The 14200-nt window shown below is 54.3% G+C and overlaps 1 protein-coding gene across 5 annotated transcripts in view; it reads left to right on the top strand.

Annotated features, from left to right (window-relative positions):
* The window catches only part of PAK6 (p21 (RAC1) activated kinase 6), a 36929-nt gene that overhangs the window by 17287 nt on the left and 5442 nt on the right, over nt 1-14200 (top strand). For all 5 annotated transcript variants that reach the window (XM_036110681.2, XM_036110680.2, XM_078053386.1 and 2 more), the window contains 2 exons: nt 6864-7072; nt 7844-8497. In XM_036110681.2, coding sequence (XP_035966574.2) covers nt 6869-7072; nt 7844-8497 — 858 coding nt within the window. In that variant the 5' untranslated portion in view covers nt 6864-6868. The remainder of the gene's footprint in view (nt 1-6863; nt 7073-7843; nt 8498-14200) is intronic.

The following is a 14200-nucleotide window of genomic DNA, read 5'->3' as shown; positions in this document are numbered from 1 at the left end:
CTCCCCAGCCTGCAGCCCCTTCTTGTGGATCCCTTCAGTGGGCTACACATCCTTCCTTTGAAAGGGATTTGGTGTGGGGCAATAGCCAAACCCCCCTCGAAGCTGGGCGTGGAAGGTAAGGTAGGTGACTCTGCTGGGAAACAGCTTGGTGGCTCTGGCACTCCAGGCCCAGGCAGGTGGATGTCTCTTCCCCGCCAGGGGAGCAGTTTGAGGGTGATGCACCCACTGCGGTTCTTCTGCTTATTCCCACTGTGGACCCTAGACCAGCCTCACCACAGAACCCTGCTCCGGGGGGCCACCACCCAGACCCTTTGGAGTCATGGAGCAGTAGCGTCAGCCACAGAGCACTGCCCACCATTCCTTGAGCCAAGCCTGCAGGTTGCCTGGCTTCAGGCTGAGACCCCACCGAGGGGCCGTGGATCCGTGCTGGAGAGAATATACTCCTGCTGCTCCCGCAGCTTTTCTCATATATGCCAGGCCCTGATGCCACAGTAATTAACATGAGCACTTTGGAACATTTTACCCACCCCTTGCAGGGCAAAAACAAAACCTGATGCCAAACAAAGTAAGGGTCAGCCTACAAGTCAGGACAACCCCGATCTCCTCTGGCCTCTGACTCACAGGTGAGCCCAGGAAAAAAACCATGCAATCTTGATTGAGAGAGCTGGCCCTGGCCACCCCCTTCTCTTCACTCCCATGGGTCCACCCAGGCTGCTCAGCCCCACGGCTATTCATGGAGATCCCCAGGAAAGAGATGAAGAACCACCCAACTCCCTCAGAACGAGCATGGGGGACAGAGCAGGGACTTAGAAACCACATGTAGGTTCAGACCCCCAACTCAGTCCTTTCCTGATTCTGTCCCTTTGGGCAAGTTTTTTAGGCTCTCTGAGCCTCATCTAGAATCGTGGGTAATGATAGTAATTCCTATTCCCCCGGGGTTGGTGGGAAAATGAAATGAATTGATCCTTGGAAAGAGCCGAGCACATTCCCTTTGTGGCTTCTGCTTCTCGGACGTGACAGCCCTACCCATCAGTGACGCCAGGCCTGTGGCTCCCTGAACTCTCCCACCAGCTCCACCCTCGGGAGCTGGGCATGGCAGGATTTCCTCCAGAAAGCCTCTGCCAGGAACTGACAGGCTCCCCATCTGCCAGCCTCTGGCTCGAGGAAGCAGCCTCGGCAGGAGCTGTGCCTGGGGAGCTTCCTTCCCAAACTGGTTTGGGCAGGGCTCTTCCCCTCCCGGTCCTGGGCATCCCCCTCTGGTCCAGTCTGGGGCCAGCTGGCCAGCCAGCAGGTGACGTCTACGGCCATTCAGAGGAGGGAAGTTCAAAGCATTCCTCAATCACAAGGATGGATCCCAGCCTAAGAAAGAACTGGCATCTCCCTCCCCTGTGTTGGGACAGGAGGGGCTGGGGCAGCGGAGGGCACCCTGAGCCTGAGCTGGTGCTCTGCTTCTGGCCGTTTCTACTTCAGAGTGTCAGGTCCAGGTGATTTCTGTCAGGCTAGGCAGAAGGAAAGGCATGGACTGGCTCTCGGAGGGAAGATCGTCTTCCTTCCTCCTTCCACCTCCCTCCTCAGGGTACCTTCTTTGAGGAAATCTCTACTAGGTGAATTGAGTGTGCATGCAAAGAGATGGAGATACTGGGATGGCAACTTTAAGGGCTGGCACGGGCTGGTTTACCACGACGGCCTCATGGCTGATGCAGCAACCACCTTCCCTCGGCCCCTGAGCCCTTGGGCTTGGGTCGGAAGGTAGGAAATCAGGCTGGAAAATGGAGACCTAGTGATGGCAAATCGAGGCCTCTGTCCGGGCGGGTGGTGTGCTCCAAGGACACGGGCGCCATTGCTGGAGAGATGCAGGATGTCTGCATCTCAGGGGTTTCACACCGAATGACTGGGCAACACTGGATACCGGAGCGGGTGAGTGTGTCTCTTAGAAACTCAGACCTCATGATCACTCTTTAGTCTAAAATGTTTTGTATTCTTTATTAGTTTTTTTTAATTTTTAAAAGGATTTATTTATTTATTTATTTATTTGACACAGAGAGAGAGAGTGAGTGCAAGCACAAGCAGGTAGAGTGGCAGGCAGAGGGAGAGGGAGAAACAGGCTCCCGCTGAATAGAGAGTCTGACGTGGGGCTCGATCCCAGGACCCCAAGATCATGACCTGAGCTGAAGGCAGACACTTAGAAAGAAATTCTAGAGGGGCACCTGGGTGGCTTGGTCGGTTAAGCATCCAACTCTTGGTTTTAGCTCAGGTTATGATCTCAGGGTCCTGAGATCGAGCCCTGTGTTGAGCTCTACACTCAGTGCGGAGTCTGCTTGTCCCTCTCACTCTGCTCCCCATGCCCCCCACCTCTAAAATAAATAAAATCTTGGAAGAAAGAAAGGAAGGAATCCTAGAAAGAATCCCCTACTCCTAACCTTTGCCATCGAGCATTCTGCTTTGGACAAAGAAAACCTTAGTAGTTTAATTTATCCCTGGGACCCATGGGTGTGGTGGTTTTGGCCCCAGCATGTGAGGGGTTCCAGGAGAGCCCACCAAACTTGGGCCCCCACATAGTCACCCACACTGGACCTGGGGCAGGTGATGGCCAGACTGTGGGTTTCCCCCTCTCTCATCCCCCCATCACTGCCTCCAGCTTATTATTTTACCTTTCACATTTAGATCTGATTAATTAATTGGAGTATGACATGAATTCATTTTTCAGGATTCTTTTTTTTTCCATATGGATATCTAATTGTTTCAGCTACATTTTTTGAAAAGATCATCTGTTTCCTACAGCATTGCAGTGTCACTTTGTCATAAATTAAGTGACCTTCTATGAATGGATCTATTTCTGGATTCTCTCTTCTGTTCCATTGGGCGATTTGTCAGTCCTATGCCAGTTCCACCCTATATCAATTATTGTACTGTATTGTACTGTTCCCATAAATTTTGATATCTAGTAGTATAATCCTTCGACCTTGTTCTTCAAGATGGTCTCTACTATTCCTGATTCTTTATGCTTCTCTGTACATTTTGGAGTCAGTCTGTCAATTTCTACCAAAAGAAATATGCTGGGATTTTGACTGAGATTGAAACAAATCTGTAGGTTAATTTGGAAATAATTGATATCTTTGTATCATTGAGTCTTCCAATCTATGAACATTCTTTAATTTCTTTAATAATGTTTTTTACTTCTCAATGTAGGGACCTTGCACATCTTTGATTAGGTTTATTTCCAAGTATTTGACATTTTTATTTATTTTTTAAAAATATTTTATTTATTTATTTGAGAGAGAGAGAGTGAGAGAGAGAGAACGAGAGGGGGGAGGGTCAGAGGGAGAAGCAGACTCTCTGCTGAGCAGGGAGCCCAATCCAGGGGCTCGATCCCAGGACCCTGGGATCATGACCTGAGCTGAAGGCAGGTGCTTGACTGACTGAGCAACCCAGGCATCCCTCCCTGGTTAACACTTCTGACAGCAAATAAGAAGGGTTTCCTTCCTCCTGCCGCCAGTTCTCCAACTTTCAGACAACAACTGGCTCTTCAACAATTCTGTTCAATTCTGGCACTACCTGGAGTCAGCACAGTGCCCCCAGGCTCAGTCCCACAAGCCACCCTCCACTGCAGATGCCAGCTGTGAGTCTTAGGCCACCCGTACTTCTGACCAACTGGCTATAAGTTGGGGGTTCCCATGAGGGTTCCCATGAGCCCCTCCTCAGGTTCTATAATTTGCTAGAATGGCTCATGGAACTCATTCATTACAAAAGATGCAACCCAGGCACAGCCAGACGGGAGAGATGCATAGGGGAGGGGCTGGGGTAGGAGGCACAGAACTTCTTCCCCACCCTCCCCGCCTGCTTCACCCTCCCAGTGCCTTGATGTGTGCACCAACCCAGAAGCTCCCTGAATCCTGTTGTTGAGGGGTTTCTATGGAGGCTTCATTGCATAGGCATGACTGATTAAGGCATTGGCCATTGATGATTAACTCAATCTCCAGCCCCACTCCCTCCCCAGAGGGGGGGCAGGTCCGAAAGTTGGAACATTCTTTCCATCTGGGATCGCAAGGGTGTTAGGAGTTGTATGCCCAGGAACAGGAAACTAAGACCAGACATCTATTTCCCATTGTACCACAAAATCTTTAAAAAAATTTTTTTTCTATTTGTTTGTTGTTGGTATGAAGAAATACAACTGATTTTTTTCTTTATATTGACCTTGAGTCAGGGACCTTCTAAATTCACTTATCTAATTCCAATAGTTTGTATGTAGATCTTTCTCGATTTCCTATGTACACAACCATGTTGTCCCAGGCAGTGTTAGTCTCACCACATTTTGGATGAGTCTTAGCAGCCTCTGTTTAGGTGGGGATTTCCCATTAGCTCTGATTTCTGGCCCTACTCCCCGCCTCCTCCAAAACCCGAGCTCAGTTCATTCCTTCCAGCAGCTCCCCACGCTCACTACCACAACCTTGGGTCCTAGGACTCTGTGGTGTCCTTCTTTTTCCTCAGACTTTTCCTACTGCCTCTGGAAAAACTTGTTCTCAGGAGGGGACCGAGGAGGGGGAATCCCAGAGCCATTTACCATTTGCTAACGATGCTGTCCCCGCACATTCCTGCAGAAAAAGCTGGGCACTCAGTTGGGGCTGGGGGAGTCGGGGAGAGGGATGTTTGGGGATAAAAGTATTAGCCCACTCTTCTTCAGCTCTCAGATACATCCCTACACCTGCAAAAGAGTTTTAGTTCACAGAACGAGGCAGGGAGGGTAAAACCATCAGTGAAGCTAATCTAGAGACAGAGGGGCTATCTGTGAGGCTATAAGCACAGGATTGCAGAATGAGGACTTTGGGAGCCAAAGGCTGGGAGGGAGGAGGGTGTTTTACCAAACCACAAAGCGTCTACATAATGGAGAGGTGGTGAGGTGCCCAGGTCCCCCAAATGAGGCATGGCCCCTTGAGCAGCAAATCTGCGAGGAAAGGTATTGGGCATCTCTCCTGGATTTGTATTTGCTCACGTCCCAGTGAGCTCGGAAACAGCTGCACAGAGAGGTAACATGAAAAGAGAATCAGCCCCCATTCACTGGGGCTCTACTCACTTAAACCTCCCGAAGCCTTGTGAGGCAGCCTTTACTAACGCTGTTTTATAAATGAAGAGCCCTGAGGCACAAAACATTTAGGTAGCTTGCACAGAGCCTCCCCAAAATAGTGGGAGACTGCTCACAATTTGCCTGCAACTCAGCAGGTGTATTTCATTCCAAAGGCCTTGGTCCTTGGGGCTCCTGCACATGTGGATTTGCCCACAGGGAGCATTTGGTAGACTGCCAGCCTCAAAGCCTCATAAGCGGCTGACATTCCAAGAGATGTGATGTAGAGTCAGATTGATTCACACGTGCTGAATTCCTCCTGGGAAAGCTGTGGCCGTGCGAGGACCCCTGCCTTTCTGAGTGGGCACCAGCTGCTGCCCACATCTGTGACCTACTCCAGAACCTGCTAAAGTGACCAGGAAAATGCTGTTTCCAGAACAGGAACCAAAGGAGAATGCCATGGCTCTCTGTATTCCAAATCTTTGTGGGGTTTTTTTGTTTTTTTGGTTGTTTTATGTACAAGAACTTGTATTTATTGCAAATGAGAACAAAACAACAAAAAAGAGAACAGTCAGAACCACACCACCAAATCTTTGGAAAGATGAATGATCCAAGCATTCAATTCAAGAAACAAAGATGTCTGTTTCTTGAAACCTAGAAGTGATCTTTCCAGGTGACATTAGAGCCCATTGAGTATATTTACCACGATAAAGAAAAAATTAAAAACAAAAAAACCATTGAGCTACTTTGAGCTGCTTCCAATACAAAAGCATTCAAGTGAGCACTCCCAACCAGTCTTCCATCCACATGTGGTCCTGGCCCGGGACTCCCTGAAGGCAAGCTGGATTCCTCACTTTACCCTGGGTTTCCAGTCTCCCCATCTCAAATCTGCATGCCCATGTCACTAGTGGTTGTTGACATTGCTCATAGGGCCTTAGGCAAAGCCCAGATTAGCAAGGGATAGAGGTTTGGCTGCAAGTGATGTTTTGCACAGAGTTCTGAGACTCAAGGGAAAAGGGCCCAAAGTGGGGAGACTTAACCCTAGACAGCTGCCCTCGCCCACGCCAGATGTGCCCTTGACTCAGGACCCTTCTGGAACTAGCCAAGCACTTGGTGACCAAGAGGGCCCTTTTGGGGGTTCCTGGTCCTATGATATGTGGTCCCAGACCGGACAACATGTTGGCTTTTTATGAATGTGGCTTATCACATAAATAGGTTTTCTGTCGTTGAACCATCCTGGGACGAACCTGAGTTAAACAAAAAAACTGTAACATGCTGTTGGATTCAATTTATTAGTTTTGTTTAGGATCTTCACTTTTGTTCATAAGTGAGATTGGTTCAAATTTTCTTTTTCTTGTACTATTCTTACCTGGTTTAAGAATCAAAGTCGTACTTGCTTCATAAAATGAATTTGCCTGCTTTCTTCCCTCTTTCCCCTTTTTCAATTATTTGTCAGTAGAATGATATTTGTAATGGGCTTTGGATCTTATAAAAACACACCCCCAGAGTCTGCCTGCTCGGCAGGAGATCTGGCACAGACAAGAAGACAGACACCTCTTTTCCTTGTTTATAGTCTGTGTTGGCTTATTTCTGGCACTTTTATTGTTTCTGGGACTGCTTTGCTGGGAGCTAGCCATATCCCTGAGGAAGTAGGGATGAGAGGTGAGGGGAAGCCCTGGGCTGGGGGGAGGGAGCCCTGAACGGGGCGGGGGGGGGGCAGCACCCACTGCAGCCGCCTATGCTTTCCGGGGCCAGGCGCCCATGAAGCCCCTCACTGGAGCTCAGCCCGACTCTCCCCACGCAGGCACCATGTTCCGAAAGAAAAAGAAGAAACGCCCTGAGATCTCGGCCCCACAGAACTTCCAGCACCGTGTCCACACCTCCTTCGACCCCAAAGAAGGCAAGTTTGTGGGCCTCCCACCACAATGGCAGAACATCCTGGACACACTGCGGCGACCCAAGCCCGTGGTGGACCCTTCTCGCATTACGAGGGTGCAGCTCCAGCCCATGAAGGTAAGGTGGGCGGCGAGGATGGTCGGGCTGAGTTTAGCCCTTCCCACTCCACAGATGACCGTGCCTGGCAAGACCACAAAGGCACCTCATTACCCGCTATCAATCAGCTGGCTGTTTCCATTGCCCACTCATGAGCCTCACCCAGGGTGAAGACTCCATTTCCAGGGAGGAGGAGCCTGGGGAGCCCCTCTCTGCAGGCTGGTAGGGTTGCCAGATTTAGGAAATAAAATTACAGGATGCCCAGTAAAATTTGAATTTCAGGTAACAACATGTAATCTTTTCGTATTAAGTGTGTCCCATGCAATATTTGGACCCGCAGCCCCCATGGGGCTGGGGCTCCCAGACCAGGGGGATTTTGTTGTGTGGGTCAAGAAGGGCAAGAAGGGTTGGAGTCAGGGCCCTGTCAGAATATGCGGAGGAGAGCCCTGCACTGGTTGCTACCTCCTCGGGGCGCTCTGTACATGTCCCATAAGGCCACAGATAGAGCTAGAGAATGACCCCACCCCCTGCCCCCAAGCTCAGCTGCCCATACCATTTGAGGGGCTTACCCCCTGTCTGCCCCGCCGGACTGCGAGCCCCATGACAATAGGCTTTCTCCTTGTATCTCTGCCCCCCGCACGGGCCTGACCTGCTGTGGGCCCCAGTGAGTGGCTGAAAAATTAAGATGACACAGCAAGTGAGGTCCTTAGGGGTGCCTCCCCATGAGCCCCATGGAGGCTCCCTGCGGTGAACAACAGGTTGCTCGCTCACACTCTTCTCCCTCCCCTATAGACCGTGGTGCGGGGCAGCTCGGTGCCCATGGATGGCTACATCTCAGGGCTGCTCAACGACATCCAGAAGTTGTCGGTCATCAGCTCCAACACCCTGCGTGGCCGCAGCCCCACCAGCCGGCGGCGGGCACAGTCCCTGGGGCTGCTGGGGGACGAGCACTGGGCCACCGACCCGGACATGTACCTGCAGAGCCCCCAGTCTGAGCGCACTGACCCCCATGGCCTCTACCTCACCTGCAACGGGGGCACACCAGCAGGCCGCAGGCAGATGCCGTGGCCAGAGCCACAGAGCCCAAGGGTCCTCCCCAATGGGCTGGCCAGCAAGGCACAGTCGCTAGGCCCCACGGAGTTCCAGGGCGCCACGCAGCGCTGCGTGCAGCTGGGCACCTGCCTGCAGAGCTCCCCACCCGGCGCCTCGCCCCCCGCAGCCTCCAGTAGGCGCGGGACCAAGGCTGCCAGGCACGGTTCCGAGGAGGCCCGGCCACAGTCCTGCCTGGTGGGCTCGGCGATAGGAAGGCCGGGCGGGGAGGGCAGCCCCAGCCCTAAGACCCAGGAGAGCAGCCTCAAGCGCAGGCTGTTCCGAAGCATGTTCCTGTCTACTCCTGCCACGGCCCCTGCAAGTGGCAGCAAGCCGGGCCCTCCCTCCCAGAGCAAGGTAGGTGGGGCTGGGGCCACCCTCTGGGCCACTCTCAGCAGGGCAGGGAGCCTGGCCTTCCCCACTTACAGGGTCAGGCTAGGGAGAGCGTAAGGGAACAGAATGATCGAGAGCCTCTGCTGAGGATTCCACCCTGAACCAGATGAGCTCTGCTCTTCCAGCGGCTTAGCACGGGTGAGTCAGAGGTTGCCGGCCAGCTCATTTTCTGGGGGGCCTCAGAGGGGCTTTCGGTACACCCCAATTTACATTCCTGCCCTCTGCGGTGTGTCTAGGTGGACCACACTGGGAGGCAATTACCTTTAACCATAAGCCCAGACCTTCCCCTGCCCCCGGAGCCCAGCGGCCCCCAGCCGGGCCCCAGCAGAGATAGGTGGTCCAGCGCTGGGCAGGGTCAGGGGCTCGGCCTCCCTCTTCTAAGAGCTTCTTTCCACCTCCGCCCCTCACTTGCCCCAGTGCTCTCCCGGAGTCGAGCAGAGGCTCCCTGGACTGCTTCTCCCTCAGGAGTCAGAGATGTTCATGTGAACCCCTTCTCCAGTGAGGAGGATTCTTCCCTTCCTACCCTGACCCCGCCTTTTTTTTTTTAAGATTTATTTATTTATTTGAGAGAGAGAGAGCAAGTGCAGGGAGGGGCGGAGGGAGAGAGAAATTTTAGTGGACTCCTAGCTGAGCTTAGAGCCCGATGCAGGGCTTGATCACACGACCCCGAGATCATGACTGAGCCGAAACCAAGAGTCCGATGCTTAACCGACTGAGCCCCCCAGGCGCCCCCCCCTCCCCTTTTCTTGAGTGGTTGTTTGGTTTACCATTTCTGTAATGATTTGTTCTGCGGTTTGTGTGCCATGTGAAAAGCTGGAGGATTGAGTTAGCCTAGGCCCGGGAGCAGTAGGAAAGCCAACTTTTGGCATGCCTCGAATGCACAGATTTTTCTTGTGAAATAGGAAACAGCGAAGGAGCATTTCTTGGCAGGCAGAGGAGAATGTTCTTGCTTCTTCCATGCCCTATGATGTCCTGTCCGTGGTGACAGCACCATCCTTTCTCATTTGGCAGATGAGAAGGTGGGCTCAGAGAGGGTCGGACGAGCCCCAGGTGTGGAGACTGAGTCAAGGAAGGCAGCAGTGAGAGGGCCCTCCGGGCTCGCGCCTCTTACTCCCCAGGGCTTTCTTTTTTTTTTTTAAAGATTTTATTTATTTGACAGAGAGAGACACAGCGAGAGCAGGAACACAAGCAGGGGGAGTGGGAGAGGGAGAAGCAGGCTTCCCGCTGAGCAGGGAGCCCGATGTGGGACTCGATCCCGGGACCCCGGGATCATGACCTGAGCCGAAGGCAGACGCTTAACGACTGAGCCACCCAGGCGCCCTCCCCAGGGCTTTCTGATCATGGCATCTCTAGCTCCTTTGTGAGGGGCAGGCAGAAATGAGCTTACCCGCTGCAGCGCAAGGGTGGGAAGTCAGACGTAAGAAACAACTGGTGACAGTGACCCGAGTGACAGAGCTCCCCTCCCCCGGAAGGCTTTCAGAGCAAGCCTGGCACCTCCCTGGTGGCGGCGGCACATGAGCGTGCTCCAGCCAGAACTTGGGTGGAGAGTTTGGGGAGTGGCCTGGACCCTCAACCTTTCTAAGTCACTGCCAGCCCAAGGCACCCAGGGAAGGTCCTGGGCTTTGTACACTCGCTGGGATGAAGGATGCAGGCTGGGCTCCCCCGTGGAGTGGGGGGTAGAGGGCCGAACAAGTGAGATGTGGCGTGGTGTGTCTGTGAGCTAGGAGGTCTCTGGAAGGCCGTGCTCCCAGAGAGACACTTCCTTGAAAAGGCAGGTGGGAGCAGGCCAGTGCACACTGCCCAGGAGGTGAGAACTGGAACTTGGTTGCTTGCTGGCCTCTTGGGAATCCTGTGGCGGGGCTTCAGGGGAGAAAGGGCGTGTCAACATGACCTGCATGTTTCTGAGCTCCTGACAGCTCCCCACAGTGGGGAACAGGCTGTCCAGCCAGCATCGGTCGGCCTGCCCATCCTGCATGTTACCAAGGATCTACCATAGGCCACTGCAGCTGGGTGTGCCCTGGAAGCAGGGGGTCGTCGTCTGGGGCTGGGAGACACCACAGTTCCAAACCCAGGGCAGTGGCTTCCTTCCCAGCACCTGGGGCATACGTTTCTAGAGAAATACTTCCAAGCCAGGCCTCTAAAAGGCAGGGCTGAGGCTTCCTCCAAGCTGCTCTGGGCCAGGGCTCCTCAACCCCTGCCTTATTGACATTTGGATCCGATAATCCTTGGTCGTAGGGGCTGTCCTGTGCACTATAGGATATTTAAGAGCATCTCTGGCCTCGACCCACTAGATGCTGGTAGCCCCTCTCAGCTGGGACAACCAGAAGTCCCCCCAGACATTGCCAAATGTCCTTCGGGGGGATAAAATCAGCCCCAGCTGAGAGCCACTGTGTCCAGCTTCCTACTCCTCCCCTCACAGCCCCAGGAACCCACCAGACCAAAGCAGCAGTCCGCCTCTGCCCCTCGGCACGCCCCAGGGCCTGTCAGGACCCTCACAGCAGCAACTGCAGCAGCTGTCCGTGCACTGGGGCCCTGGGAGGTCAAGCCACCAACCGCCACCGCGGGCCAGAAGAGGCTACAGAACAGTGTGCGGCTCTGGGGCTTTGTACTCAGCCCCAGGAAGCTTGGCCTGTAGTCACTCGCTTTGGCTAAACAGCAAAAGACTTCGAGCCCTGACTGGGGGCAGGGAGGCCAAAGCGCTGTAAGACCAGAACTGGGGGCATTTAGAAGTGGTTCCACTTAGAGGCAGAAAGGCTAAATCAGAAGACCTCCACAATCAGCAAACCTTGGTTAAACACCTACTGTGTACCCTGCATTCTGTGATATGCCAAGGACCTCCAGTAGGACCACAGCTTAGGGGTGAGGGGTCAGGCTGACCGGGCCTGAAGTCAGCCTTCCTCCTTCTCTGGGCAAGTTACTTAACCCCTCTGAGCCCGTTTCCTGATCGACAAATACAGATAATAACAGCACCCGTGGAATGATAAAACAACCCGAAGGTCATGAGAATTAGATGAGATTATGCATTTAAGGCCCTTGTTAAAGTGGTACACCCTCAATAAATGGCTTTATTATTTTTAAAATATTAGGACATGGCCTTTGCCTCCGAGGCACTTAGATTACAGCCCCCCAAGCCCACGGCTGGAGAGCCTGGCCCTGTCGCCATGGCCCAGGAAGGGGAGATGAGGCATCATTGTAACTGCATGCCCGGCTCTTCCGGTGGCTTCCCGCCCACGAAGACGTCTCAGTCACACAAGGAACTCCAGAGCCCGTAACAACTAATTCCATCTTTTGTCCCCCTTTCTCTTTCTTGGTATGGCTTAAGAGATTTCCTCTGGCCTTTTCTTGTGGTGACATTAAGTAAAAGCTCCCTTCTTGTGGAGACCGGCAGCAAGGCCAACAAAGGGACTCTGGGGACCAGAACCTGCTGAGGTGAAGACGGGGCCCAGCCCGACTACCTCGCATCCCATGTCCTAGGCCACACTGGAGCTGGGCTCTCGGCTGGATCCCTGCCCTTTGCCGCTTCCATGCATCCACCCACCCACCCACCCACCGCACCCTCGGCCCCTGAGTTCAGCAAGCACCTGTAGCAGTGTCTCCACAGGGCCTCGACAGCGGAGGGGGAGCGGATCCCCTCCTTGGCCCCTCGGCGTGGCCTGTCCTCACCTGCCCCACCCCCGCCGCCCAAGCCAACTCAACCCCTCAGCCTGTGTAGGGGGCCGGAGGCCAGCAGGTGAAGGGAATCATTTTACAGCCTGCCTTCGACATCCAGGTGGAGAGAGGTCAAGGGCTGATTAGAGCAACCTCAAGAGCAGCTCTAGATGCTTCTAGGTCCCCAAATTCTGTCCAGCCTGACCCAGATGCTCAGAGAGCATGTTTTCTGTGAGCCGCGCCTCGCAGGCCAGCAGGCAACCTTTTTTCAGGGCCTTGGGGGCTGCCTCGGTGACCGCGTGAGGAAGTGAGCTGTGTAGGGTGCTGTCCTGTGAAGCCTCTGCTCCCAGGACATGGCCTCCCAGCCTCAGGAGTGGCCGTGCTCCCTGTAGCCCCAGTCCCCAGTCCTCCCACAGCCTCCCTGAGGCCATGGAATCACAGAGCCCATTTGTCCAAAGCTGCTCCCAGTGTGGTCCACGGTCCTCTGGCATCAGAGCCCAGGGGCCTCGTTAAAATGCAGAGTCACTGCTCTAGGGACTTACTGAAGCAGGAGTCTGCATGTTATCCAGCTCCCCAGATCACCGTGCACTGATAGATGAGACGGGCTCAGAGAGGGTGAGCGGCCTGAGCTTCATCACTGGTCAGAGCCCGAGCAGTAGTGGAATCTAGGTCATGACCCCCACTCCAGAGGTCCCACTGCTCCACTGCACAGAGTGGGGAAGCGTGGGTGAGGGGCAGGTGCTGGTGAAGATGTGGGCGGGTCTCTTTACTGTCCAGATGTGCTCACCGGGGAGGATGGAGTCATCCCGGCAGTGCTGGGAGGCTCTCCTGGCTCCTTCACTGTGAAGGCTGAGCCCGAGCCAGGCATAGCCTGCCAGAAGCTGGTGCACACTTTGGGGTGTGCAGGCGGGGTGGGGGTGGCAGAGTCTGCCACAGCTCGGCTCTCTGCTGGCAGGCGCACTCACATACATGCTCCCCTCTAGGCAAGATCAGGCACTGCCTAAGGTGGGGTGGGTACCCTGAAGCCTGGGGAGAGGGTGCTGAAGAGGTTGACAAGGCTCTGGGGTGTCCCTGGGGTGTCCTCTGCTGAGCCTGGTAGGGTCCAAGGACCAGACTTGGGGTCCCTCAGCCCAAGCTGAGCGCTTGAGGAGAGTTCTTGGAGGTCGATGCAGTTCTGGGGATCTGGACCAGGACCCACTGGGCAACTAGACAACTGCCATATGATGGGTTCTGAGATGTTCTGGAAAGTTCTCTGCAGCCCCTGAAGTGTCCCCCGTTAGGTTACTTATGGCCCTTTCCAGGTGCCCCTTTTAAAATCATATAATCCCTGGGAAGAGTCATGTTGCACATCGCCAGCTCTTGGAGAGAACCCAAGGAGGGGACTCTTTCCTGCCAGGCTGGCAGGAGGGCTTGGGCCCTGAAAGGCAAGGAGCCTCTGAGGCTTCAGGGCTGGGCCTTGGGCTCACTGAGGCCCAGTCTGCCACTCAGTTTCACCTTCCCTTCTTCTCCACCAGAGGCCATAAAGATAGCCCCCCTCCCCACCTTCCCTTCCGTGTGGGGGTCATCAGCCAGGAGTCATGCTCGGGAGCAAGTACAGAGGCTACTCGGGGGAGCCCCTAGGAAACCTCCCTACCCCTGGCCCCAGGGCTTCAGTTAGGCTGGACCTACCCTCCTAATTCCAGATCTCTCTGGCACCAGATCCCTAGCCCAGGAGACATACCTGCGAACCCCCCAGAGGATAACACGGTCTCTGGTCCTCTGCTGGGGACATACTCTCACAGCATAGACACACAGACTCCCTGCTGTCAGGCACGAGTGGGGCTATCAGATAGGAGGATAGGTCCAGCCTGACCCAAGCCCTGTGCTGGGAAACAGTCCCAGCTGCCCCGCTGTCCACCCCCCGCCACCCCACTGCCCGGGGCCTCTTCTGCCCACGTGGGCCCTTGGGTGGGAGCGCCCCGGGAATGAAGAATGCCTCTGACCCAGATTCCCCGACCAAAGCCCAGCAGTACAGAGGGA

Source organism: Halichoerus grypus, chromosome 8, assembly GCF_964656455.1.
Source record: "Halichoerus grypus chromosome 8, mHalGry1.hap1.1, whole genome shotgun sequence".
NCBI lineage: Eukaryota > Metazoa > Chordata > Mammalia > Carnivora > Phocidae > Halichoerus > Halichoerus grypus.
The sequence above is the reverse complement of the archived record's forward strand: the minus strand, read 5'-3'. Positions and strand labels throughout refer to the sequence as shown.